This window comes from Lithobates pipiens, unplaced genomic scaffold, assembly GCF_037356315.1.
Source record: "Lithobates pipiens isolate NorthernLeopardFrog02 unplaced genomic scaffold, aLitPip1_a1.2 Scaffold_10, whole genome shotgun sequence".
Classification (NCBI taxonomy): Eukaryota; Metazoa; Chordata; class Amphibia; order Anura; family Ranidae; genus Lithobates; species Lithobates pipiens.
In genome coordinates this window covers 176,470,881-176,498,053 of record NW_027507686.1, presented here as the reverse complement: position 1 = coordinate 176,498,053, position 27,173 = coordinate 176,470,881, and the positions used below count along the sequence as shown (strand labels likewise).

General features: G+C 45.6%; 1 protein-coding gene across 1 annotated transcript in view; it reads right to left on the bottom strand.

Annotated features, from left to right (window-relative positions):
* Positions 1-23,502: 23,502 nt before the first annotated feature.
* Positions 23,503-27,173, bottom strand: part of LOC143925937 (mucin-2-like) — a 257,039-nt gene continuing 253,368 nt past the window's right edge. The window contains exon 55 of the mRNA XM_077450217.1: positions 23,503-23,841. Coding sequence (XP_077306343.1) covers positions 23,616-23,841 — 226 coding nt within the window. The 3' untranslated portion in view covers positions 23,503-23,615. The remainder of the gene's footprint in view (positions 23,842-27,173) is intronic.

Genomic DNA, 27,173 nt, shown 5'->3' with positions numbered 1-27,173 from the left:
AAGCGGTGTGGTGGCCTGGATCCTGCTCATCATCCACTATAATGTCGTCCTCTTCATTCTCCTGTCCCCATCCACGCACAACAGGGATCCCAGAAAGGTTTAAAGCATGCTCTTCTTGATCCTCCTCATCCGCCCCGGCACCATCCTCCTCTGACTCCTCTTCAGACTCCTGTTGTTCACTTGTCTCAGAAAGAGTAGCCCCCCCTGGGAATTCATCCAGCATTGCTGATTCCTCATCTTCCCGCTCCTGCTCCTCCACAGCTTGATCAATGACACAACGCAATGCACGCTCCATAAAGAAGGCATAAGGTATCATGTCACTGATGGCGCCATGGCTGCGACTGACCAGTTTGGTGATATCCTCAAATGGGCGCAGAAGTCTGCATGCGTCGCGCATGAGCAGCCACTGGCGCGGTTAAAAAAAAAACAGCTCCCCAGAACCGGTTCTGCCGCAGAGTTCATACAGGTAGACGTTAACTGCACGTTTCTGCTGGAGCAGCCTATCAAGCATATAGAAGGTTGAGTTCCATTGCGTCGGGCAATCGCAAATAAGACGTCTGACCGGCAGATTGTGTCGCCGCTGAATTTCAGCAAGGCGAGCCATGGCCGTGTAAGATCTTCTGAAATGGGACGAGATTTTCCTTGCCTGCCGCAAGATGTCCTGCATCCCAGGATATTTGACAAGGAATCGCTGCACGACCAAGTTTAAGACGTGTGCCATGCATGGCACGTGCGTGATTTTGCCCTGTTTCAATGCGCTAAGCAGATTGGGACCGTTGTCACACACCACTTTACCAACTGTCAAATTGAGCGGTGTTAGCCTCTGATCTGCCTGTGAACGCAAAGCTGAAAGGAGTGCTGGGCCAGTGTGGCTCTTGGCTTCCAGGCACAACAGACGCTGCACGGCATGGCAACGTCTCACCTGGCATGTCGAATAGGTTCTGGGGAGCTTGGGCGGCGCAGCGGAAGAGACGCTAGCAGCGGAAAAGGAGGAGTCAGCTGAGGAGGAGAGGGAGGAGGATGGAGTAGGAGGAGGAGGAGAAGAAGAGTCAGCCCTGCATGCAATCCGTGGCGGTAAAACCAAATCTACACGGGTGCCACGGGTTACATGCTTGACAGCCGTCAGAAGGTTCACCCAGTGGGCAGTAAAAGTGATATACCTTCCCTGCCCGTGTTTGCTAGACCACGTGTCTGTGGTCAGATGTATCTTGGCACCGACACTGTGTGTCAGAGATACCTTCACTTGCCGCTGAACATGGCCATATAGCTCTGGGATGCCCTTCTCTGAGAAATACTTCCTTCCTGGGACCTTCCATTGTGGTGTTCCAATGGCCACAAATTTGCGAAGGCCTCCGAGTCCACCAGTTTATATGGCAGTAGTTGGCGGGCTATGAGTTCTGACAAGCCAGCCGTTAACCGTTGGGCAAGAGGGTTATCCGGCATCTAGTGATTGTTGCAGCAGCCTGAAGCCGCGTACACACGGGCGGACTGTCTGGCCAACTAAGTCCGTCAGACAATCCGACAGACAGTCCGTCCTACTTTTGAATGAACGGACTTGACCACACACGATGAACAGACAGACCGTTGAAAGCTTGCGCGATGACGTGTACAGCACGTACGACGGGACTAGAAATACAACGTCCAATACACTGCAATGCAACCTTCGGCTGTGTAAATCCTTTCTGAGCATGCGCCATACTTAGTCCGTCCAACTTGCCTACTCACGAGCGGACTGTCCGCTGAAACCAAAGTTGGACGGACAATATTACGGAAATTCCGAAAGACTTAGTCCGCCAGACAGTCCGCTGAAAAAGTCCGCTGAAGCCCACACACGAGCGGACTGTCCGCTGAAATGTGTTTCAGCGGACTAAGTTGGACAGACAGTCCGCCCGTGTGTACGCGGCCTGAGTGTCTTTTGTCAGTTTAGAGAAAGGGACAGGACGGTGTGTGCTGCAGGGACAGCCAGTTTAGTCATTAGCTGTTACTATCAGGTCCACAAAAGTGCTATTTCAATTATTGTTCCAGTAGCCTCTGTTTTGTCAGTTTATATAGGGACAGGCAGGAAGCAGTGTGTGAGGGTCAGTTTAATCAGTAGCTGTTACTATTAGTTCCACAAAGGTTATTTTCAGGACTGGTATCAGTGGTATGGTAAAAGGCTTGTACACGTATAATATTCTTTCTTCCAAATATAGAAAGAATATTATACTTGACTGCTGCCCTTCTGCTGCAGTCTGCTAATCATTCACAACCCACTTGTTCCACAAAGCTAGTTATAAGGACTGGTAACATGGTCTGTCTAGGGTGCTACAGTACATAGGGTTGAGTGAGGTACAGTCTGCCATCCTATAAGGACTGGTATAGGTCCACAGTACATAGGGTTGAGGTGCACTACTGCTGACCGCTGCCCTATACTGCAGCAGTCCTTCATCGGTATAGGGACTGACGTACAGTCTGCTAATCACTCACACACAACCTACTTGGTCCACAAAAGTCCTTATAAGGACTGGTAACTTGGTCTGTCTAGGGTGCTACAGTACATAGGGTTGAGTAAGGTACAGTCTGTGATTCTATAAGGACTGGTATAGGTCCACAATACATAGGGTTGAGGTGCACTACTGCTGACCGCTGCCCTATACTGCAGCAGTCCTTCATCGGTATAGGGACTGACGTACAGTCTGCTAATCACTCACACACAACCTACTTGATCCACAAAGGTCCTTATAAGGACTGGTAAGGTATAGGGTACTACAGTACATAGGGTTGAGTGAGGTACAGTCTGCCATTCTATAAGGACTGGTATCGGTCCACAATACATAGGGTTGAGGTGCACTACTGCTGACCGCTGTCCTATACTGCAGCAGTCCTTCATCGGTATAGGGACTGACGTACAGTCTGCTAATCACTCACACACAACCTACTTGGTCCACAAAAGTCCTTATAAGGACTGGTAACTTGGTCTGTCTAGGGTGCTACAGTACATAGGGTTGAGTGAGGTACAGTCTGCCATTCTATAAGGACTGGTATAGGTCCACAGTACATAGGGTTGAGGTGTACTACTGCTGACCGCTGCCCTATACTGCAGCAGTCCTTCATCAGTATAGGGACTGACGTACAGTCTGCTAATCACTCACACACAACCTATTTGGTCCACAAAAGTCCTTATAAGGACTGGTAACTTGGTCTGTCTAGGGTGCTACAGTACATAGGGTTGAGTGAGGTACAGTCTGCCATTCTATAAGGACTGGTATAGGTCCACAATACATAGGGTTGAGGTGCACTACTGCTGACCGCTGCCCTATACTGCAGCAGTCCTTCATCGGTATAGGGACTGAGAGTTTTGTCACAGGGTCATTTAAAAAATGACAGGCAGAGGAAGAGGAAGGCCCTTCTGCAGGGGTGGTAGGGGTAGGGCAGGAGCAACAGGCTTGAGCCAAAGTGGGAAGTTGCAGAAGGTGCGTTCAATTACTTTAAAGGACGCACCAGACTTGGTTGAGTGGCTCGCTCAGCCTTACTCTTCTGCACCCTCCTCATCCTCTCGATCTGCACCCTCTTCTTCACTCTCTGCTATGTGCACCCCCAAAGACATTACCACCAACAACACCACCACCACATACCTTCCGCTTGAGTCACAGGAATTATTTTCCGATCCATATCAAGACATTTCTGATGCGTAGCCACTCTTGGTATTGGATAAGGAAGAGGAGGCAGCAACAACCGCTACTCGGCAGTCTGACGACAGTACCCAGATCAGCCCAAGGAGGAGGTTGGTCCCCGGTGTTGCTGCCTACTCCGAGATCTCTACTTATAGCGGTGGGGAAGGTGACGTTGATGATGACGTGTCTAGTGATGTCACGTGGGTGTAGAATAAAAAAGGTTATGGCGCTAAACCCTATCAGTGATGTGATGAGTTAACCTATCATCAAAACCTGGTGTTTAATTTTTTATATAAAAAGAAAAAACTGTTGGCAGTAGCGTGCAAAGATTTCCTAAAATAATTTTATCCTAATTAAAAAATGTGTGTGATCAATGTGGAATCAACATTCGTGTTCCATCATAATTATAATCAAAGTGGATATTAAGTTATCTTATACGTATCAGCCTACTATGGGTGGATACTAAAAACATGTAAACATTCATTTAGGTATGCAAAATGGTGAAAATGTTGTTTGTATTCAACAATGTGCTAGTTCAGAACAGACTGTGCAAACATGTGCAAAATATGTGCAAAAAAACAACTAAGGGTCAGAACAACCAGGGATCAGAAATATATTCAACCAATAATCGCATGAAGACGCAAAATATGTGCAAAAAAGCAACTAAGGATCAGAACAACCAGGGATCAGAAATATATTCAACCAATAATCGCATGAAGACACATCTATGTCCAATGTAAGTCCAAAATTAATGTTTGGCTTAATGATACTGCCTCTTCAGATTATTGTTGTAATTGATGCATAAAGTCAATAGGGAATATTTGATTCACTCGTGCAAATAGTGCGGGTTTTCAATTAGAGAACTTCATCCCCGGTGCGCCACTCAGTGCTATAGTATGTGAATGCTCTCACCAGAGTTAATGCCCCTTGTGGGGCTGGATGGACCTTCACAATGTAAGCCACTGTGCCGCTCTCTGGCTGCTGCTGGTGCACTGGGTGAAGCTTCGTTATTCCGTCCGTATGGTATCCAACGTTAATTATATATGAGGAAAGACATATCCATAGTGTAATACATTCTTAACCAGATCGTTCGTTTATTAGTATTAAAAACTACTCACATTTGACATTAAAAGCATATGCGTATGGAAAAACTCAGCCGTTCGTCTCAAACGAGTGCACACAACGTGGCCACGCCCTACGCGTTTCGTCACCACGACGTCCTCTGGAGCGCTTAGCGTCGTAGTGACGAAACGCGTAGGGCGTGGCCACGTTGTGTGCACTCGTTTGAGACGAACGGCTGAGTTTTTCCATACGCATATGCTTTTAATGTCAAATGTGAGTTTCCACTTTAGTGCTAATGGTGGCAACGTACTTAGACCCCCGGTACAAACACAAAATGGCGGAAATTTTAAACGGAAACGGAACACACAAAGCCACACTGCAGGCTCCCACCATTCAGCCTCGTCTTCTACTTCTCCTCTCTCCTGACAATTGTCCTCCACTCCACCTTCCATCACGCCAAGCTCACGTTTTTCTGCAAAAAGGCAGGCTTCTGTGGACCTAATGTTTGAGCGTAAAAAAATGATACGCGGCATGGGGTAGGTGTCAAATTTTGTAACTTTATTTAATTGTCGAAAATCGTTACAAAACCGCCAGCTCCCATCAGGTTTGGGCACTAGTACGATAGGACTGGACCAGTTACTCTGGGACTCCTCTATCACACCCAATTCCAACATCCTTTGAACCTCCCCACGTATTGCCTCCCGTCGGGCCTCTGGTATTCTATAAGGTTTTAGTTTTACCCTTTCTCCTGGCGGGGTGATAATGTCATGCTCTATGCCAGATGTTTGTCCCGGAAGCTCAGAGAAAATCTGTTTGTTACGAAGTACAAACTCTTTAACCTCCTGTTGTTGGGCTTTCGATAAGGTGTCTGCTATTCCAACCTCAGGAACTAAGCAATCAGGCTGTACTTGTGACAAAGTCTCTGCGACTAGGGATTCCCTATCCCTCCAGGCTTTCAGCAGATTTACGTGATAGATCTGCTCCGGCTTTCGCCTTCCTGGCTGTCTAACCCTGTAGTTCACCTCGCTAATTTTTTCAATTACTTCATATGGACCTTGCCATTTGGCCAGAAATTTGCTTTCAACCGTAGGGACTAGCACCAAGACCCTATCCCCCGGGGAAAAAGTACGGGTCTTGGCCCCACGGTTGTACACTCTCTGCTGTGCTAACTGCGCTTGGGTTAAATGTTCCTTTACAATTGGCATTACCTGTGCAATTCTGTCTTGCATCAGGGCGACATGCTCAATCACACTCCTGTGAGGAGAACTCTCATTTTCCCAAGTTTCCTTGGCGATATCCAGCAGCCCTCTTGGGTGTCTCCCATAGAGCAACTCGAAGGGTGAGAAACCCGTAGAGGATTGGGGTACCTCCCTAATGGAAAACATCAGATAGGGTATTAGACAGTCCCAATTCTTTCCATCTCTATCCACCACTTTCTTTAACATTTGTTTTAGGGTTTTGTTGAATCTTTCAACCAACCCATCTGTTTGGGGGTGATACACAGATGTACGCAATTGCTTCACTTTGTACAACTTGCATAATTCTTTCATAACCCGGGACATAAAGGGTGTACCTTGGTCCGTAAGCAGTTCCTTACAAATACCCACGCGGCTAAAAACAAGAGATAGCTCTTTGGCTATGGTTTTGGCCGAGGTATTTCGGAGAGGAATTGCTTCCGGATAACGGGTGGCATAGTCCAATATAACCAAAATGTACTGATGGCCCCTGGCGGACTTCATTATCGGACCTACCAAATCCATTGCGATCCTTTCAAAGGGGACCTCAATGATAGGAAGAGGTACCAGCGGGTTACGGAAATGTGGCATAGGTGCCGACTTCTGACACACAGGGCAGGAGGAACAATAATTTTCTATTTCCTTCATGACCCCAGGCCAATAGAATCTCTGCAATACCCTCTCTCTGGTTTTCTCTGTCCCCAGATGACCTCCCAGAATGTGCCCATGAGCCAATTCTAACACCAACTTCCTGTAAGGTTTGGGCACTACAAGTTGCTCAATGGTTTCTTCTGCCCTTTGAGCCACTCGATACAGCAGGTCCCTTTCCATAGTGAAGTAAGGATAAGGGCAAGTCTTATCTGGGTTCACTAACTCGCCATCTATTTTCACCACATTTTCCCGTGCCTTTATTAGGGTGGGGTCTTTTAACTGTTCTGTGGCAAAATTTTCCCTGTGAACCTCAAGATCCGAAAACTCCACAGACGGCATGTTTTCATCTGAGGATGTTGGCTCCTCCCCAGTTTCTCGAGTTTCCCCCGCCAATACCGACAAGGGAAATTCAGGAGAGTCCTCACCACTCCCAGAGGAATTCTGGTCATCTTCCTGGTTTATAGGGGCACCAGTGGGGGGCTCAGGACAATCCCAGAGTTCCCAGAATTTTGGAAAATCCCTTCCCACAATAGCATCATGTGGTAAGTGAGACACTAACCCCACCTGATGAGAGAGGTTAACTTTGGGGGTCTCAAAAAACACTGAAGTTACAGGATACTCTCGGGTGTCCCCATGCACACAAATAACAGCCACCCTGTTCTTCCCAGAGACCTCTGTAGTAACTAATTCAGCTTTTATCAATGTTACCAGGCTACCTGAATCCAGCAACACATCAACATTTCTACCATTAATACACATTTTACATAAATGTTTCTCAGGTCCCCGAATGGCAGTGCATGCAACTGTCGCAAACAGCGACTGACGTCTCTCCCTTATAAAGTCACATTGCATAGGCTCATCCACAACGGGGCAATTGGCTGCAATATGTCCCTCTTGCCGGCAGCGGTAGCAAATAATCTTTTTCACTGTCTCTTGCAGCATGGGCTTCCTGGGCTGCTCCCGCCAGACCTTAGGTAGAACCCCCACCCCCCCACCCTCTCACTCTCTCCACCCTCACCCCTTGGAGTCATCTTACCCGCCACTGGGGATGAACTGGTCTTAGGATGGAAAGTCCGTGAGTCCCTGGAAGAGGTGGTCAAGTTCTCTGTAGCCAAGTACCTCTCAACCAGATCCACAAGTTTATCTGCATTTTCTGGGTCTCCATGGCTTACCCATTTTTGGATGGCAGTAGGAAGAGCTCTCAGGAAACGATCCATAACAACACGTTCCACAATTTTTGGTGCGGTCAAAGTCTCTGGCTGCAGCCACTTCCTGCTCAGGTGAATGAGATCATACATTTGAGACCTGGGGGGTTTTCCAACCTGAAAAGTCCAATTATGCACACGCTGAGCCCGGACAGCCAGGGTGACACCCAGCCGTGCCAATATTTCTGCTTTTAGCACCACATAGTCTTTTGCTTGGTCAGGCTCTAGGTCATAATAAGCTTTCTGCGATTCCCCAGTTAACAGAGGGGCCACCAGTCCAGCCCATTGCTCCTTAGGCCACTTTTCCCTTTCAGCAGTCCTTTCAAATGTGGTCAAAAACACCTCCGGATCATCCTCTCCAGTCATTTTTGTCAATAAACGGCTCACACTAAAGGATGCGGTATTATTGTAACCACTTGCTTCATTGGTCTGCGGACGTTGCTGTATTAATGTCTCTATTTTCTGTTGAAAACTCTGTTCTTGCTTCTGCAACAGGTCTATAAAGCGGGCTTCAGATTGCTGCTGGGCTTGTTGCTGAGCTTCCAAACTCTGCTGGTGAGCCTTCTGCTGAGCTTCCAGACTTTGCTGCAAAGTTGCATTTGTCTGCTGCTGGGCTGCAAGGCTCCTTTGTAAACCCGCATTTGTTTGCTGCTGATTTGCATTTGCTAGAGCCAGCTGTCTCAGTATCTCCTCCATGCTGGCCTTTAAAAAAAAAACTGCCAAAATTCTCCACCAACTGTGAGGGGTTAGCTCGGCAGCGGGTGTGTGTGACCCCCTGGATGGGTTCACAACACAAAATCAGGCACAGCAGACAGCGTGGTAGGTGCAAAAAAACAAAAGATGCGGTTTATTTATGCTACATGCAGTGATACATATAACAGCCAAATAAAAATAAAACATGAAAATAAATCCTGGTCAGCTTGACCTCTAACTACACACTTAGATTCCCTATCTAACAACTGAGGGCAGCCTTGTGCTGCCCCAGTCCCTGTCCCTGTTGTAGAGGTTTGCCACACAGGCGTTAACTCACCGCACAGAACAGGTGTCACACTCCCCAGTCTATACAACACAAAAACTGGTTCCAGGATGGAGCATCTCCCTAAGCATGCTGGGGTTTTTTGTAGAGGTCTTAATGAGCCCACTTACTTCAGCTGGGCTCATTAACTCTTCCCCCCTAATTGTAAAGGTCTGCATAAAGCCTGAATCTAGGGCACACATATTTCCCATCCTGGATACAACCAGGTGACTTTACCTGCTTGCTGCCACAATATATATATATATATAATGTATATATATATATATATATATATATGTATGTATGTATGTATGTATGTATAAAATGTATATATTTTACTAGGGTATTTGACACGTGAACACAGTTCACCCCTTGCCCCTACACTTTGCCATGTGTGGCTCCGGCTGGATCCTGTTACTAGTACCTGTGTCTTTGAAACACGTTCCTATCTCCCAGCACACTCCCAGAAGTGTCAGGCATCCTCTCCATCAAGGCTCCGACTTCCATCCCTGGATGGGTTGTCTTCCTAAAGCAGCGGGATAACACTAAAGATAACCCGATTTTTTTTTTTTTGTATAATGTGAAAGATGATATTACGTCGAGTAAATACTCTCACCTCTGAAGTAGTCACAAAACATGATGCAGAGGTTTCCGTTACATCAGAGAGGGGCGGGGTCACCCACACATCATTTGGGAAGCCAGGCTTTCCCACTTGCATCAGGAGGGGGGCGGTCTCATGTGATGGGTGGCCCCGTCCTCCTCATATAAGAAATGTCAGGCTGCCGGGATCCCCACAGTGCCTCCGCCAGTGGAGACAGAGGATGGATGGACTGTGCTGCGCTGTAGGGAGAGATCACCTGTCGCTGGATCAGATCAGCCATCACTGGACCCCGGAAAGATGAACATCTGTCTGGATAACAAAAGTGGATTACCACCGCTGAAATCTTTTTTTTATTTTTAATAAAGGACTTTTTCAACGGTGTGTGTGTCTTTTTTAACATTCTTTTACACTTTCTGTGTGACATGGCAGGGGTACTTTTGTACCCCCTTACCATTTCAAACAGGGGGGTGGGATTGGGGGATCCCATTGTTAAAGGGGGCTTTCAGATTCTGATAAGCCCCCTGACCACAGACCCCCACAACCACCAGCCAGGGTTGTGGGGATGAGCAACACGGGGACAAGGTGCTTTGAGGGGTCACAGACCCCCAAAGCAACCCCCCAGTGTTGAGGGAATGTGGTCTGGTATGGTTCAGGAGGGGGGCACTTTCTTGCCCCCCCTCTTTTCCTGTGGCCTGCCAGGTTGCGTGCTCAGATAAAGGGTCTGGCATGGATTGTTAGGGGGACTTTCAATGACTGTTCTCTGTATTATGGGGAGCTAACAATTCATTATAGCCACGGGTGATTTTAAATGACTTTTTTCCTGCAGAAATGACACTTTGTGCAGGGACAGTTCTAAGCACGGAAAACATGCGCCCGTTCACAGGTGTACTATAGACACCCCCCAGGTACGACATTTAAAGGAATATTACACTTTTATTGTTTAACTTTAAGCATTATTAAAATCACTGCTCCCGAAAAAATGGCAGTTTTTAAAACTTTTTTTGCATTGATACATGTCCCCTGGGGCAGGACCCAGGTCCCCAAACACTTTTTAGGACAATAACTTGCATATTAGCCTTTAAAATGAGCACTTTAGATTTCTCCCATAGACTTGTATAGGGTGTTCCGCGCCTTTTCGGATTTGTCGCGAACACCCCAAATTGTTCGCTGTCTGCCGAACATGTCGAACTTGAGTTTGACTCAAACTTGAAGCTAATCTCTAATGAGGAGAAAGGAGAGGTCAGTTTTGTTCTTTGGTGTGGGTCTTTAAGGTGCGCTTGCCAATGAGCTGCATGGCAGGTCAACATATGTCTGGTCAAGCATGTGGCGCCCAAGCGGCTGATGTTTTGGACACGCGAGCTACTCTTGAGACATATGTTGCAAATAGCAGCAGTGCGATCTCAAAAAAGGCCCACACCAAAGAACTTTTGGAATAACGCGCAGAGGCAGCACCCTGCACAGGCGGAGCTCTGTGGTGTGATTCAGTCGGTGTGCTGCCCCTAACCTGGCCCCCGGAGGGCATTCTGCCTCATTGGAGATGTGCCTCCTCCTTTCTCCTATTAGGCACCCACGTGGAGTCAGTGACCTCATCATCCACTCCCTCTTCATCACTGGAGCAAACCTGGCAGTATGCTGCAGCTGATGGAACATGACTGCCAGATTGCTGTCCTTTTTGAGAATCCCCTCTCTCTGCGCTCATGCTACTGCCTTCCTCTAGCTGGGTATCATCATCATCAGAGCCTTCAAAACGCTGGGCATCCTCCTAGAGCATGTACCCAACACTGTGCTCAAACAGTTCGGGGGACTCCTGAGGAGGACATGGTGGGCCTAGGGAAGGAGTGACTGATGACATTGAGATGAGGGAAGAGGACATGTTGGCAGCTGCTTTGCTAGTACCCTGAGCCTGGGTGAGAGAGGATGAGGAGGGCTTGGTCATCCACTCTACCAAGTCTTCGGAGAAGTATGTCCCATGACCACGTGCTAATGACGATGCACCGTGTCCACTATCGAGCACTGTTGTCTCTAGACACAGAGCCTGCTTGCCCTCTTTTATTGGCTTGTGACAGTCTGCCTCTCCTTGTTGGCCTTCCAGACATAGTAATGGCCTTCAGGGAGATGTGAAAACCAGCAATTAAGTAGCTTTAGGTGCATACTGAGCAGATGACACAGTACACCAACTGTAATTACTGCAGCTGCCTGCCTGTGTTACAGAAACAGAACAACACCAGCAATAAGGGGTAGATTCAGGTGTATACTGTGCAGGAGGCACACAACATCCACTGTAAATGCTGCAGATGCCTGTATTACAGAACACCAGCAATAAAGGGTAGCTACAGGTGTATACTGTGCTGGAGGCACACAACACTCACTTTAACTCCTGCAGATGCCTGTATTAGAGAAAACCAGCAATAAAGGGTAACTACAGGTGTATACTGTGCTGGAGGCACGCAACACCCACTTGAACTGCTGCGGATGCCTGTATTAGAGAACACCAGCAATAAAGGGTAGCTACAGGTGTATACTGTGCTGGAGGCACACAATACCCACTTTAACTCCTGCGGATGCCTGTATTAGAGAACACCAGCAATAAAGGGTAGCTACATGTGTATACTGTGCTGGAGGCACACAATACCCACTTTAACTGCTGCAGATTCACAAGAAAAGAACACACTGTCCCTGCCTATGCTGCACGCCGGAACACTCTACACAAGGCTGCCGCGCATGGCGGCCTTATATAGTGTGGGACGTGTACTAAACCCCCTGAGCTATAATTGGCCACAGGCATCCACAGGCATCCTGCCTGTGGCGAATTATGGCTCTCCTCGCTGCCGGCACTGTGATTGGCCAAGCATGCACTGTGACCCTGCATGCTTGGCCAATCATGAGCCAGCAATGCACTGCGATGGCGTAGTGCATTGTGGGCCATTTGCGCCACACGAATATGGTGAGAACGGTCCACAAAGTTCTGATTTCGCCGAACAGACGAACGGTCGAGGTTCAAGTCGAACATGCGTTCGACTTGAACACTGAGCTCATACCTACCGCCCAATCTCCCTGCTCCAACTTGACATCAAGATCCTGGCCAGGGTTCTGGCGATTTGCCTGAATACAGTGATCCCTAAATTAATCCACCCTGATCAAACAGGGTTCATGCCCGTTAAAAATACGGCCTACAATTTAAGGAAACTCTACATTCAGGCACGCCATGACCAAACAGGTTCTAGAGCCGTGGTGTCTCTCGACGCAGCAAAAGCGTTAAATTTAGTTGAGTGGGGATATCTGTGGGAATGCTTGTCATGATTTGGTTTCGAACCCCATTTTATTAAGTGGATCCGTCTCCTCTACTGAAGTCCTTGTGCCAGGATCTTGGTTAACGGGAGGATCTCTGATCCTTTTCCTCTCTCCAGAGGTACATGTCAGGGGTGCCCCCTGTCCTCATTACTATACGCTCTTGCCGTAGAACCCCTTGCCTCAGCCCTTAGAGCACACCTGGGTATTAGGGGCCTACAGTGTGGAGATCTGGAGGAGAGGATCAGCCTCTACACAGACGACATGCTGCTATATTTAGCTGATACAGGACCATCTCTACAGGCAGTCCTTGAAACCATCCAGGCATTCGGCAATTATTCCAGGCTAAGAATCAACTGGGATAAGTCCCAGATACTTCTCATAGATGTGGGCACCCCCTCAGCACTTCAGTCCTCCTTCCCGCTCCTCATAGCCAGCTCTATGAAATACTTAGGCATCACAATTACCCACTCACCAGAAGACTTTGTTGGGTTGAATATAGAACCCCAGATAAAAAACATGAAAGCAAAAATCCAGACATGGGCCAAACTTCAACTGAGGGTGATGGGCCGGATAAACTTAATAAAAATGATCCTCCTCCCCAGGTTTCTGCACGTTCTTTGGCACTTGTTTATTTTCCCCTTAGACTTTTTACCAATCGACACAAATTATCCTGGCAAACGTTTAAAAACCCACTGAGCTGAGAGGAGTGACCCTGCCTGATTTTAATCTCTATTATTTAGTGGCACAACTCTCCCGTTTCTTCCACCTAGACAAACATGACAAACATGATAAAGACTGATACTTGCCGCTAATATGTTCCCCCTATGCCCACAAGCTTACCCACCCCTTTCAGATTAGGGATGTCGATACATGGGCACTGGAGAATGAGAGGGGATTGCTCTAACACCACTACAAGGTCTGGGAGGTGGTGAGGCGCAGACTGAAATTGACACATACACACTTCCATACATCCCTATGGGATAATCCTGGCCTACGGGAACTGCAGAATCTACCCGACCAATCAGGGAGTGAGGTATCTGTCTGACGCTTACCAGGGTAATACGTTGAAACCGTTCCAGCAATTTAAAGATGAATTTGGCCTCCCTAACTCCATGCACTTATGTTACCTCCAGCTCCGCCATGCCCTGCAGACACGATTTTGTGAGCCCCCCCCCCCTAACGTTGAACGTCTAGACATTGTAGATACCATCACGGGACAGGACCTCCACAAGCTAACCTCAACATTTTACAACTTCCTCCTCCGACCCCCAGAGGTGGTACTGGCATACAAGTTAAAAGAGCGGTGGCCCGGGGACGTGGGCGATCTGGAGGATGATGAATGGGAGGAAGCATTGGACACCTGTAAAAAGGTCTCGACTAGGTTATCTGATTGCCTTACGCAATTATATATTCTGCATAGAACATACCTGACACTGATCTGAATAGCAAAATAAAAACCGAACTACAGTCCCCTCTGCCCCAGGTGCAACAGCCCATGTAGTACTTTCTTTCATATTTTATGGTCGTGCCCAGTGATTCAGCATTATTGGACCCATATTGTAAAGTTCATCCATGACGAGATCGGATCGCCCCTGACGCTGTGCCCCAAACAATGTCTACTAGGAATATTCCCAGACCCAGACTCGGACAAATTCCATAAAATATTTCTTCAGGAGACACTCTACATAGCTAGATTGCTTATAGCGAGAAAATGGCTTCAGGACTTGCCCCCATCACTCCAGGAATGGATAACTGCAGTTAACAAGGTTCTCCCCTATAAAAAAGAAATATATGCTCACAGGCATATATGCCAAGCTAAATATGGCAAAATATGGGACACCTGGCTGGGCAATGCCGCTACATGCAATGAGCTGCCTGAGTGATGCCCGCATTGGGTTTTTTATCTTTCTCCACTGCAATGGGACAAAACCAAGCACCCAACTGATAGTAAACCTAGATACTAGAGATGGTTAATGTATTGTACTGCATTGTGTAATAATGTTGTACGAATGTAACTTTTGTTTTCTCTCCTTGCTGGAACCTGTTCTGCCGAACCTCTGTTGTGTATTATTGTCATGACACTGTTTACTCTGTACATTGCCTATACTCTTTTTAATAAAACACTTTGTTATTTGTAAAAAAAAAATGTAGCACCCTCCTAGTTTAGGTGCTAGAAGTGCATTTTGTTTTTGGCCCTGCTGAAGTGGAGATATGATTGTATTTTGCCTACTTTGAGGTCTGCAGCTGCGGGCTTGTCTGTCCCCCCCGTTTTTCTTGAGCCAAGGTGAAAGTGATTGTAAAGTCTTGTTTTTTTTTTTTAATTAAAAATAATAAACTTTATAATTACCTCCTCTGTGCAGTGGATTTGCACAAGGCAGCCCAGATTCTCCTCTTCTTGGGTTCCTCTTCTGTGCTCCTGACCCCTTGCTCCTGTTGAGTGACCCCACAGCAAGCAGCTTGCTATGGGCCATCCGAGCTGACTCACAGCTCCCTGTGTCCATTCAGACACGGAACTGCACCCTGGCCCCATCCCCTTTCTGTTTTCACTGACTGACTGACTTTGATTGACAGCAAGGGGAGCCAATGGTGCCACACTGCTGTCTCAGCCAATGAGGAGGGGAGTCCCAGGCCGCCAAGACATTCCTACAACATAGGTAGATGAACAGGGACATCAGGTAAATATTAAAGGGGCTGAAGGAGGCTGCTGCACATAGAGGGCTTTTTATCTTAATGCATAGAATGCATTAAGATAAAAAATCTTCTGACTTTACAAACCACTTGAAGCCTGGAGGAGTCTTCAGAGTACCTGGTTCACAGTGAGTAGGGCTTAGAGAATTCTCAGGAGAGAGACTGTTGCCTGTACACCCTCTGCTGGTTAGAGGGATCATTCCAGACTTGCTGCCAGATTATGCCTTGGAGAAGAGAAGGCCTTGTGCGACAAGTGTGTGCTACCTTTTTGTGGAGAGAAACCGCTTCATTTTGTATAGCTGTATAGCTGCTTCAAGATAGTGTCTTCATTCAAGTTGTTCCCAGTTCTATAAAACAATAAAAACAACAAAAAGAAAGACACTATATGGTTGATTACTGTCTAAGGACTGAGTGAGATTTTATGCATTTGGCTGAAAATTTCCTGTGCCTTACTACTTGCTCCAGTAAGGGATCAGAACCTGGGATCAGACCGGAGGACCAAGTCAGGGGTCCCCTACATAAATAGCAAACATGTCATACTTACGTACCTGCTCTGTGTCTTATGTATACAGAGAGCAGGGCTCGGGGGCGAGCACACACATGTATCCCCATATGGGAGCACGTTGCTCTGTGCAAAACCATTGCACAGAGCAGCTAAGTATGAAATGTTTGTTATTTTTAACTAATAATAAAACAAGACTTTTGTATCATTTTTTTACATAGCTATACTTGCAAAAGGGACCCGCATGAAATGATCTGGAGGGATTTAATTTTCTAACTAAAGTTCCACTTTAATTTAGCACATTCAAAAATAATGACCCCCAGATTGTAAATAATGAAACTGGAGGTAATTAAGATCAACCATATCTTGACATAGAAAGGCGGAATGCCTGTCTCAGTATGCAATGTAACAGAGCGACATATTTGCCGCCATTACCCATGGCTACTGTTAGAAATCATGGTACCCCCGAAGACGGAAGACCCCCAGAGTTGTGCAATAAACAATTTTAACCCTGTGTTGTGTTTTTTTTTTACTTTTTTTCACAGGTGAATGGGTAGGGGTACATTGTACCCCATACTCATTCACATAGGGTGGGATGCCGGTATCCGGGGGCCCCCTTATTAAAGGGGGCTACCGGATTCCGATAAGCCTCCTGCCCACAGATCCCGACAACCAACGGCCAGGGTTGTCGGGAAGAGGCCCTTGTCCTCATCAACATGGGGACAAGGTGCTTTGGGGTGGGGGGGGGCGCACGGCCCCCCCTTCCCCAAGGCACCCCCCATGTTGAGGGCACGCGGCCTGGTACGGCTCAGGGGGGGCGCTCGCTCGTCCCCCCCTTTCCTGGCCAGCCGGGTAGTGTGCTCGGACAAGGGTCTGATGTGGACCTGGGGGGGACCCCCACGCCGATTTTTTTTTTGGCGTTGGTGTTCCCCTTTAAGTCCATACCAGCTTGCGGGGCCAGCCACATCCTCTTCGCGGGCCCCGCCTACCTGGAGACGCGCTCAAAATTAGCGGACTTTTCTCTGGGCGGGAAAAGTCAGTTCATTTCAAAAGTACGGCGGACTGGCTTACGCACGGCCCGATTGTCCGCCGAAATGCAAGTCCGGTGGGAAGATTGGAGTGCAAAACTACTACTCCGCCGTACTTTCGGGTCCAAAAATTCCGCCGGAGGCTACACACGGGGGGATTGTCCGGCGGACTTGAGTTTGCCGGACTTTTCCACCTGATTGTTTGATCGTGTGTACGCAGTATAAGTCACATGTGAGGTCTACCCCTGTGGTGGGTTCTTTGGGCTTGTGCCAGGCGATAAATGGGGCCACTCATCCCAGCACAGGGGTAACATTTTGCCCAAAGGTGTGCTTGTCAATGTCTGGAACTAGGCGAAGACCACGGTCACATAAAAGGCAAACATTCACGTAGTCCCCTAATTTAGAGATGAGACACTTGTGTGTAGTGTTGTATGCAGAGTTCTTTCAAAAGATGTTGTCCCTTATCCTACACACTTGTGTGTATGTAGATGTATGTGTTGCATTAGGAGGGACATGTAGAGCCTATGTCCAAGCCACCAGTCAGCATACCTCTGTTACCTCACTCCCAGTAATAGAGCGGATCTCATGCATGCTCCTCTAAACCATTCTCCTTCCATACCAGATAACCAAGCATAAGATCTCCATAAAACTGATCTGCTCCCAGAGATCATTGGCGACAGATAGTTGGAGGTGAGCCTAGTACCGATCCCCCCCTCACTACCAGAGAACCTGTCATATATTCAGGTATCGCACCAACGACTGGTTACTGTTCTTCCATCTGGTTACCCACAGCAATTTCTTTGCAAGTTAACCTTTTGTTGTGATATTTCACAGACGCCAATGTGCAAATTCAGACCCAGGTTCCTAAGAAAGGCACCGGGACCCCAAATGCACTCCTTGAGTAACTTCAGGCCAGACTTTGAGCACAATAACAACTTTACTGAGCATTTGGCAGAACATGTGCAACATGCAATAGCATCCTTTCCCTAACTTAACTTAACTGTGGTTGCCCCAGGTTACCTGTATGGTTGTAGCACCTTTGTGGGAAGTCCAAACCGCCAATAGCTTGGAAAAAAAAGATTTTATGTCCTTGGGAGTGTTCCCATGGGTTGGTGTTCCAATAAGCTGCTCAGGACACAATTCAGAGTCTCTGTATGTGCATCCCAAGCCTATTCTAGGTTCCAGGATTATTCTAGGTTTTTCCTCCATTCTTGGTCCCCCCCCCCCCAAGGATCTGGGCCTCTTCCCCTTATATCACATAGGAAGGACCCCAGAGGAAAACACACAAGGGGTGTCAGCACAAGCATTAAGTCCTCCCCTCCCAACCTGGACAGCCAGGTAGGCTGATTAACCAAGAGTAGGCAACCTGCCTACACACTGCCTGCTCTCAATCACAAGGGGAGTGGACCTAGTGGGGAATTAGTGCCTGCGAATGGCCATCATGCTCCACCCACCCTGATACAAAGCTCCCAACTGTTGCGCTGTAAGTGTGACAACCGCAGGGGCAGGAAGAAAGTGCAGTTGCACTGAGGGAGTAATACCATATGAGAATTCTGGTCTTAGTGTAACTTCACAGATGGTGCATACTCCATATTTACTGTATGTAGCTGTCCACAACAGTTACACGAATCTGTCAACTGCACTGACCTTTGGCGTCTGGAGGCACATTGGAGGGCATAGGCAGACCATCTAGTCCCACTGCTGACAACCTATCAAACCGTATGAGAGTCTGACAGCTGCTTTGGCTAGATGGGGCTGGGTGTTGCACCTAACGGTATGTACATTGTATGTTTAGGGTAGTATGTGCCCAGGGACAAATTTCCAAAACTGGACATTCTGGACATTCATCCTAGGGTGCATACTTCACTAAACATAAGTACAGCAAGGTGCACCAATCAGATCCATCTAGTTGCATCAGCTGTCAGACTCTCATTTATGGGGGTTAAAATGTATTTTATATGGAAACATTCAATTATGGAAAGCACATATCAGTGGCGTACTAAGGGGGTGCAGACTCACTGGGGGTTCTGCAACTTTCTGTCAATTATTTTTTGTGTTGCTCTCCTTTTCCCCACAGTACCATACAACACAAAAAAAAAAAAAAAACGCAAGGCAGCTGCGGCACCCCCAACAAGTCCGCACCAGGTGCTTCAATGACAGTAGGCGTACCAAGATTTTACTGCCAAGAAAAATGTCTCCACACTGAGCTCCTGTATATCATTAGTGAGTGAGTAAGTAGGTGTAAGGAGGGGGGTGTCTGTACTGGGCTACTGGGCAGAAGGTTGTGTAGAAAGGGGTGTGTACCCAGAGGAGGTGTGGCTATAACAGGGGAAAGGTGTCTGTATTGGAGGGATGTAGGATTGTTAGAGGGGGTCAGTCTGTGCTGGGGTGTTTCAGTACTGAGGGGTTTGTACTGGGTGGGGGGTCCATCTGTGATGGAGGGGTCTGTTATCAAGCCATCAAATGGTTGGTTTCATAGCTGATCACACGTGCAGCACTATGGCTGCTGCAGATCAAGGTTAAAATGGCAGCTTCTGTGGCTGTAAAGGATAGAAGGGGTTATTTCCACTCTAAAGCCCCATACACACTATCAGATGTTCTCCAGATTTTTCCTTCAGATTTACCAAATTATATAATATGAGGTCAAACCTTAGGAGTTTCAATTTGTATACAATCAGGCAGGAACTGTCACTACATTTTGGTTTTGGTAAATCTGAAGAAAAAAAACAGCAGAAAATCTGATATTGTGTATCGGGCTTCAGCTTTATTTCTGAAATTGTCTGGGGAAAAAAAGCATTTATACCTTTCTGTTTAGGGTAGAGAAGGGTTAGAGCCGTATTCGGTTTTTATTGTAGCTTATGTCCCTAATTTCCCCCATCTTATCACACCCTGCAAAGGCTCCGAACCTTCCAACACCATTCTTAAGATTTCTATTGCCGCGTACACACGGTCGAACTGTTTGACGTACTTAGTCCGTCATACAATCCGACGTACAATCCGGCATACTTTCCACTGAACGGACTTGACCAAACACGGATACCCAAACAGTCCGACGAAAGCTTGCGCGATGACGTACAGCACGTACGACGGGACTAGAAATAGGAAGTCCAAGACGCAGCAAAGCCCTGTAAATCCTTTCTGGGCATGCGCCATTCTTAGTCCGTCGGACTAGCATACTGACGACCGTATTGTCCGCTGAAACCAAAGTACGACGGACAGATTTTTGGAAAAACCGAAATTCTTAGTACTCCGGACTGCACGCTGAAAAAGTCCGCTGAAGCCCACACACGAGCGGATTGTCCGCTGAAATGTGTTTCAATGGACTAAGTACGTCAAACAGTTCGACCGTGTGTATGCGGCATAAGCGTATATGTTAAAGCGATTTTGAAGTACATGTTGTACATAGACACTCTGATTGTATCTCCTATATACAGAAAATGTAGTGGTCTATTTATAAGAAATTTGCTATGTGAATGTCTCAGCATTCATGCAGCCAATGTGAATAATCCCGTAATGTGTCTAATATGTTTATTCCCTATGATTGTCAGCTCCATCTACTAGCCAGAATGCTGTATTTTTCCTAAAATACCTCAATCAGGAAAATACTGTATTGTGGCCAGTAGATAAAGCTGCTGATCATAGGAAATAAACATATTAGCTACATTACAAGGATGTATGTATGTATGTATGAATGCTTTTGAAATTGCATAGCAATTTTTTTTTGTAACTATACTGTAACCCTAATTGCAGCTGACCTGAGTATAAAGGTTTACATTTTTATAGGGAGGAGGATCTGCCAGTGCTTTGGGAATGAGCCTGGCCTAAGATTGTGGACTGTGGTGAAAGAAAAGCCAGCTACAGACTCCCCTCTCTAATTCCAGCTGGAGCTATCTAGAGTTTTGGCTAAGTGACTCAATCTCCCTAGTGCTGTTTCCATGAAAATCTATGAAGTGAATATCAATCTGCACAATCTTGTAAATAAAGTTGTGTAAAAAATAAAAATAAAATTAATAATAGCTGCTATCATTAACGAGTGTTCTCACTTCACTTAAAAGGTGCAAATAATCAATAAACAGTGCTGCGCTTTAAATCAAAAACAATCAATAATGGTACAAGTGTAACTAAAAATGATATTTAATAAATACATATTGCTCAAAGTTCATATATAAAGTTCATATATACAATCTGTGCCTAAGTGAAGTGAATTAAAAAAAATCAATATATTAACGGTGCAAAAATCCAAAGTGCTTGTGCTCTCCTCCACCAGTCTCATAGGCTGTTCACCTCACATCTGAATAAAATCAGCAGTGTTCCCCTCTGGGTATAATAGAGAAGGCTGGCTGGTAATCACTTTCCTCCTCCAAATCGCCTATTCTCATGGGTTAAAAACCCAGATCATCTCACCAAATATGATGGATATGCGAAAGATGGAAGGCAGAATCTAGTGCTCTCTGTTTAAAATATTTAATCATGCATAAAAAAAGGTAAGGTATACCACTCACAAAGATGGTACTGTAAGCCGTGCAAACTGAAAACACATTTCAGACACAATAAGTCTCAAGATGTCTGCGATGTAACATCAATATGCAGGCTCCATCCCCTAGACGCATTTCGTCAAAGCATTGACTTCATTAGAGGTCCGTGACTGTGGAGCGGAGCACAAGCACTTTTTGCACCATTGATATTGATTTTTTTAATTCACTTCAATCAGTCACAGATTTTACATATGAACTTTATAGATGAACTTTCAGCAATATATGTTTATTGATTATCATTTTTAGTTACACTTGTACCATTACTGATTGTTTTTGATTTATAGCTCAGCACTCTTTATTGATTATCTGTTTCCATGAAAGCTGCCTAACACCAAGGCTTGCAGCATTTCCATTGCAATTGACACACTAATGCTTGGGTGGTGCCTCAGGGAAGTGACATGGATCCTAGTTGAGGCTTCCCTGAGTACTGAGAACAGGAATTGTATTTCCATGGTGTGAAATGATGGATTGCTCTGACAAGCACAAGAGGTACTTGCAAACCCACAGTTAACGCTTCTAAGCAAAATCTTCTTTAGAGAGACTGTGTCACCAACTTAAACAATTTCAGGTAAAAGCACAGGAAAGAATAAGGACTTCCAAATGATTACTTGCAGCGTTTTTGGTTTTCATTAATTATTAATTATTGACTTGCAATGTGCCTCTGAACTTGTTAACAAATATAACTACTGCAAGAGCAGTCACTTTTCAATTACACAACCCCTTCATCATTGCATGGCACAGCCCTGTTCTCTTCTGATAGTGTCTAGTTACTGTCTTTTCTGGCCAAGCCCCTTCACCTCCCTACATAACCTTTATTGTAATGATCGGGAAGGAACAAAGGAAATATTGTAGAGTGTCTCTTAAGTGACAAGTCTGAAGCTGCGTTCACATCAAAGATGGTGGCACCCGGTAGCAATTTCAGAGTTTTTGGATGTGTACACAAGAGAGGGTTTTACAGATGAACAACATGCTTAAAGTATGTTAAATGAATATATCATCTCATCTGGAAAGATTGTTGTTGAAATCAATGCTCGGATGACAGAGTCTCTCTTGTAAACAATTCTATTTGAATGTTTCACTTCAGTAAAGGCAAAAAGTTGAAAAAAAATACACACATGTATGTGTCTTTCTAATTTCGACATCATTCTGCCATGCACAAACTGTGTGTGTGAGGATTGGGGACAGTTTGCCCGAGGTAAGATGTCTTGGCTGCCATTATGCCCATCGGAAGAATGAGAGACCTAGTTTTCCCAACACCTATCATCTTTACATTATAGTTATAGACCAGCTATTCTCAGCCAGAGTTCTGTGGATTGCTAGAGGTTACTTGAGGTGGTTATTGACCTCCCATTTGATGTGCCTGCACATTTTCTGGGCCAACACCACATGGCATAGCCAGCTTCATGACACCAATTATATTTTTTATCTGTAAAGGTAGAATTGTGACCATCGCTGTAAAAGTGTATTCTCCCTAATGTTTGCCATTGTTGAGGCATTTTTCCCACTGACCCCCAATTAATTGGTTCTAGCAGGGGTTCCCCCGAGACCAAAAAATGTTTTCCAGGTTTCCTTAGACATAAAAAGGTTGAGAAAGGTGTTGCAAATTGTAGCACATTAAGGCTTCGTTCACACGGGCGTACCAATCCGCCCACTCATGCAAAGGGCCATTTTCACCCACACAGATTCACAGATGTTCTGTGCAGACTAGTGCAGGCAGCCTGCTGCATGCACCCCGGGGTGTATATCTTGTGGGTCCGATGCATGAATTAGGATGCAGAAAAACTGTGTTATGATCCATGCATCAGACCCACATGAATCTACAGTCAGGGATGAGCTTAGAGATCTATGCAGATGGATGCCTATCATTGATTTGAACAGGTCTGCATAAAACACTTGTTTATCCCTTGCAGGTGAAAACAGTCCTTTGTATGGGTGTACAGATCGGTAAGTCTGTGTAAATGAGGCCTAAAGTAGAAAATTTAGGTTTAATGGCTGTTACAGCAATGAACAGTGTTTACAATTAATCCAGGAAACTATTATATGTCACAATTGCTTTCATTTTAATTATAACATGAATGTAAATGAACAGGCGTTTACATACTTTATAGAAATAGCTATGTGCTTAATTTATTGCTGCCTGTGAACTGCCTCATTTCTTGTCTCGAGTGAAGCGTCGAGCTCGGCCAGTTGTAAATGTTTTTTGCAATTGCGACGATTCACAGTCATTGCTGACGCAGTTACACTCCTCCACCTTAACATAACTGAGTTCTTCTCGACGTCCATTGCTGCATCTCATTGTCACTGTTCTTTCTGTGGTTTTCACCTCCTGGCAACAGGTACATGTGTGGGACATTTTGCTGGCAGCCAACGAGTATCTACGTAGAAGATAAAAGTAAATCAATTATATTGATTACGTTGGTTTTACATCAATGTATTATCACTTTTATGCCACATACACACGATCGGACATTCAAGGGATTCAAGGCATTCAAATCCAAGGGATTTTTTCCGACGGATGTTGGCTCAAACTTGTCTTGCATACACACCGTCACACAATGTTGTCTGAAATTCTGAACATCAAGAACAAGCCAAGAAAATTGAAGTTCAATAGCCAGTGCAGCTCTTCTGCCTGATTCTGAGCAAGCGTAGAACTTTGTGTGTCGGAATTGTGTACACATAATTGGAATTTCCAACAATGGATTTTATTGTTGGAAAATTTGAGATCCAGATCTCAAATTTTGTGTGTCGGAAACTCCGATGGAAAATGTCCGATGGAGCCTACACACGGTCAGAATTTCCGACAAAAAGCTACCATCGAACATTTTCCGTCGGAAAATCTGAGCATGTGTACGCGGCATAACACAGTGGATAACTGATTTAGGATAAATACATTTTATTAACTTTATACTTTTTATATTTTCATTATTTTATTTTATATTTTATAGCAAGCCAGCTGACCCTGCAGTTTAGTATAAGTTTTGTCATGCTGTGGAAGAGATGGCTGTGAAACTCATAAAAAAGTGTGTATACTTTTTGAAGAACCATTATATTATTATTCATACTTCTTGGCTTGTTGACTTTTTAACACTTTCCTGCCTGGCCTATCTATCTATATATATCTATATATACAAACAGTATCTCACAAAAGTGAGTACACCCCTCACATTTTTGTAAATATTTTATTACATCTCTTCATGTGACAACACTGAAAAAATTACACTTTGCTACAATGTAAAGTAGTAAGTGTACAGCGTGTATAACAGTGTAAATTTGCTGTCTCCTAAAAATAACTCAACACACAGCCATTAATGTCTACATTTCTGGCAACAAAAGAGAGTACACCGCTAAGTAAAAATGTCCACATTGGGCACAAAGTGTCAATATTTTGTGTGGCCGCCATTATTTTACAGCACTGCCTTAACCCTTTTGGGCATGGAGTCCACCAGAGCTTCACAGGTTGCCACTGGATTTTTCTTCCACTCCTCCATGACGGCATCATGGAGCTGGTTGAATGTTAGAGACCTTGCGATCCTCCACCTTCCACCCGAGGATGGCCCACTGATCAATAGGTTTAGGTCTGGAGACATTCTTGGCCAGTCCATTACCTTTACCCTCAGCTTCTTTAGAAAGGCAGTGGTTGTCTTGGAGGTGTGTTTGGGGTGGTAATCATGTTGGACTAGAGCCCTGTGGCCCAGTCTTCAAAGGGAGGGGATCATGCTCTGCTTCAGTATGTCACAGTACATGTTGGCATTCATGGTTCCCTCAATGAAGCAGTGATTTTAATAATGCTTAAAGTGAAAAAATAAAAGTGTAATATTCATTTAAATTTCATACTTGGGGGTGTCTATAGTATGCCTGTAAAGTAGCATGTTTCCCGTGTTTAGAACAGTCTGAGAGAAAAATGGCATTTCTAAACGAAGAAAGTCATTTAAAACTATCTGCGGCTATAATGAATTGTCGGTCCGGCAATACACATAAAAGTTAATTGATAAAAACGGCATGGGATTCCCCCACAGGGGAACCTCGAACCAAAAAAAAATAAAAAATGAGTGGGGGTTCCCCCAAATTCCATACCAGGCCCTTCAGGTCTGGTATGGCTATTCAGAGGAATCCTGCGCCAAAATATATAAAAAAATGGCCTTGGGGTCCCCCCAAAAATCCATACCAGACCCTTATCCGAGCATGCAACCTGGCAGGCCGCAAGAAACCTACCAGGCCACATGCCCTCAACATTGGGAGGGTTCTTTGGGATAGCGGCCCTCCCAAAGCACCTTGTTCCCATGTTGTTGGGGAGAAGGGCCTCATCCCCACAACCCTTGCCGGGTGGTTGTGGGGGTCTGCGGACGGGGGGCTTATCGGAATCTGGAAGCCCCCTTTAACTAGGGGATCCCCAGATCACAGCCCCCCCCATGTGAAATGGTAACGGGGTACAAATGTACCCCTAGCATTTCACAAAAAATGTGTAAAAAAAAAAAAAAAAAGACACTACATGCCTTTGTGCCTACACGCCAAGTCCTTTATTAAAAAAATAAAACTGTCCCGTGGAGTCTTCTTCTTCTTCTTCTTCTTCTTCTTCTTCTTCTTCTTCTTCTTCTTCTCGCACTCCGACGGACCAAAAATTACTCCAAGAGCATGATGACGACTCATCCAGAAGGTCATAAAAGAAACCAGAACAACATCTAAAGAACTGCAGGCCTCACTTGCCTCAGGTAAGATCAGTGTTCATGATTCAACAATAAGAAAGAGACTGAGCAGAAATGGCATCTATGGGAGAGTTGCAAGGCCAAAGCCACTGCTGACCAAAAAGAACACAAAGGCTCATCTCACATTTACCAAAACATATCTTGATTACCCCCACAGACATTTAGGCAAATATTCTGTGGATTGATGAGACATATATACTTTTGATAATATATATATATATATACATAACCAAAAGTATTGGGACACCTGCCTTTACACTCACATGAACTTTGATGGCATCCCAGTCTTAGTCCGTAGGGTTCAATATTGAGTTGGTCCATCCTTTGGAGCTTTAATATATTCAACTCTTTGGGGAAGGCTGTCCACAAGGAGTGTGTCTATGGGAATGTTTAACCATTGTTCTAGAAGCACATTTGTGAGGTCAGGCGCTGAATCGGATGAGAATGCCTGGCTCGCAGTCTCTGCTCCAATTTATGCCAAAGGTGTTCTATCGGGTTGAGGTCAGGCCCGCCAAGTCCCTCCAACCCAGGCTCGCTCATCCATGTCTTTACGGATCTTATTTTGTGCATTGGTGCAAATCATTTGGTGAAGGGGGAATTATGGTGTGGGGTTCTTTTGCAGGGGTTGGGCTTGGACCCTTAGTTCCAGTGAAGGGAACTCTTAACAAGTCAGCATGCCAAATTATTGTGGACGATTTCATGCTCCCAACTTTCTGGGAACCGTTTTGGGATGGCCCTTCCTGTTCCAACATGACTGTGCACTAGTGCACAAAGCAAGGTCCATAAAGACATGGATGAGCGAGTTTGGGGCAACTGACCTCACCTCAATAGAACACCTTTGGGATGAATTAGAGTGCAGACTGCGAGCCAGGCCTTCTCATCCACATCAGTGGCTGACCTCACAGATGTGCTTCTAATAATGCCCCATTGTTGGTGTCAGCAATAGGAATTATGCCCCATTGTTGGTGTCATTGGATGGAATAGTACTCAAAGCAAGCAATGGG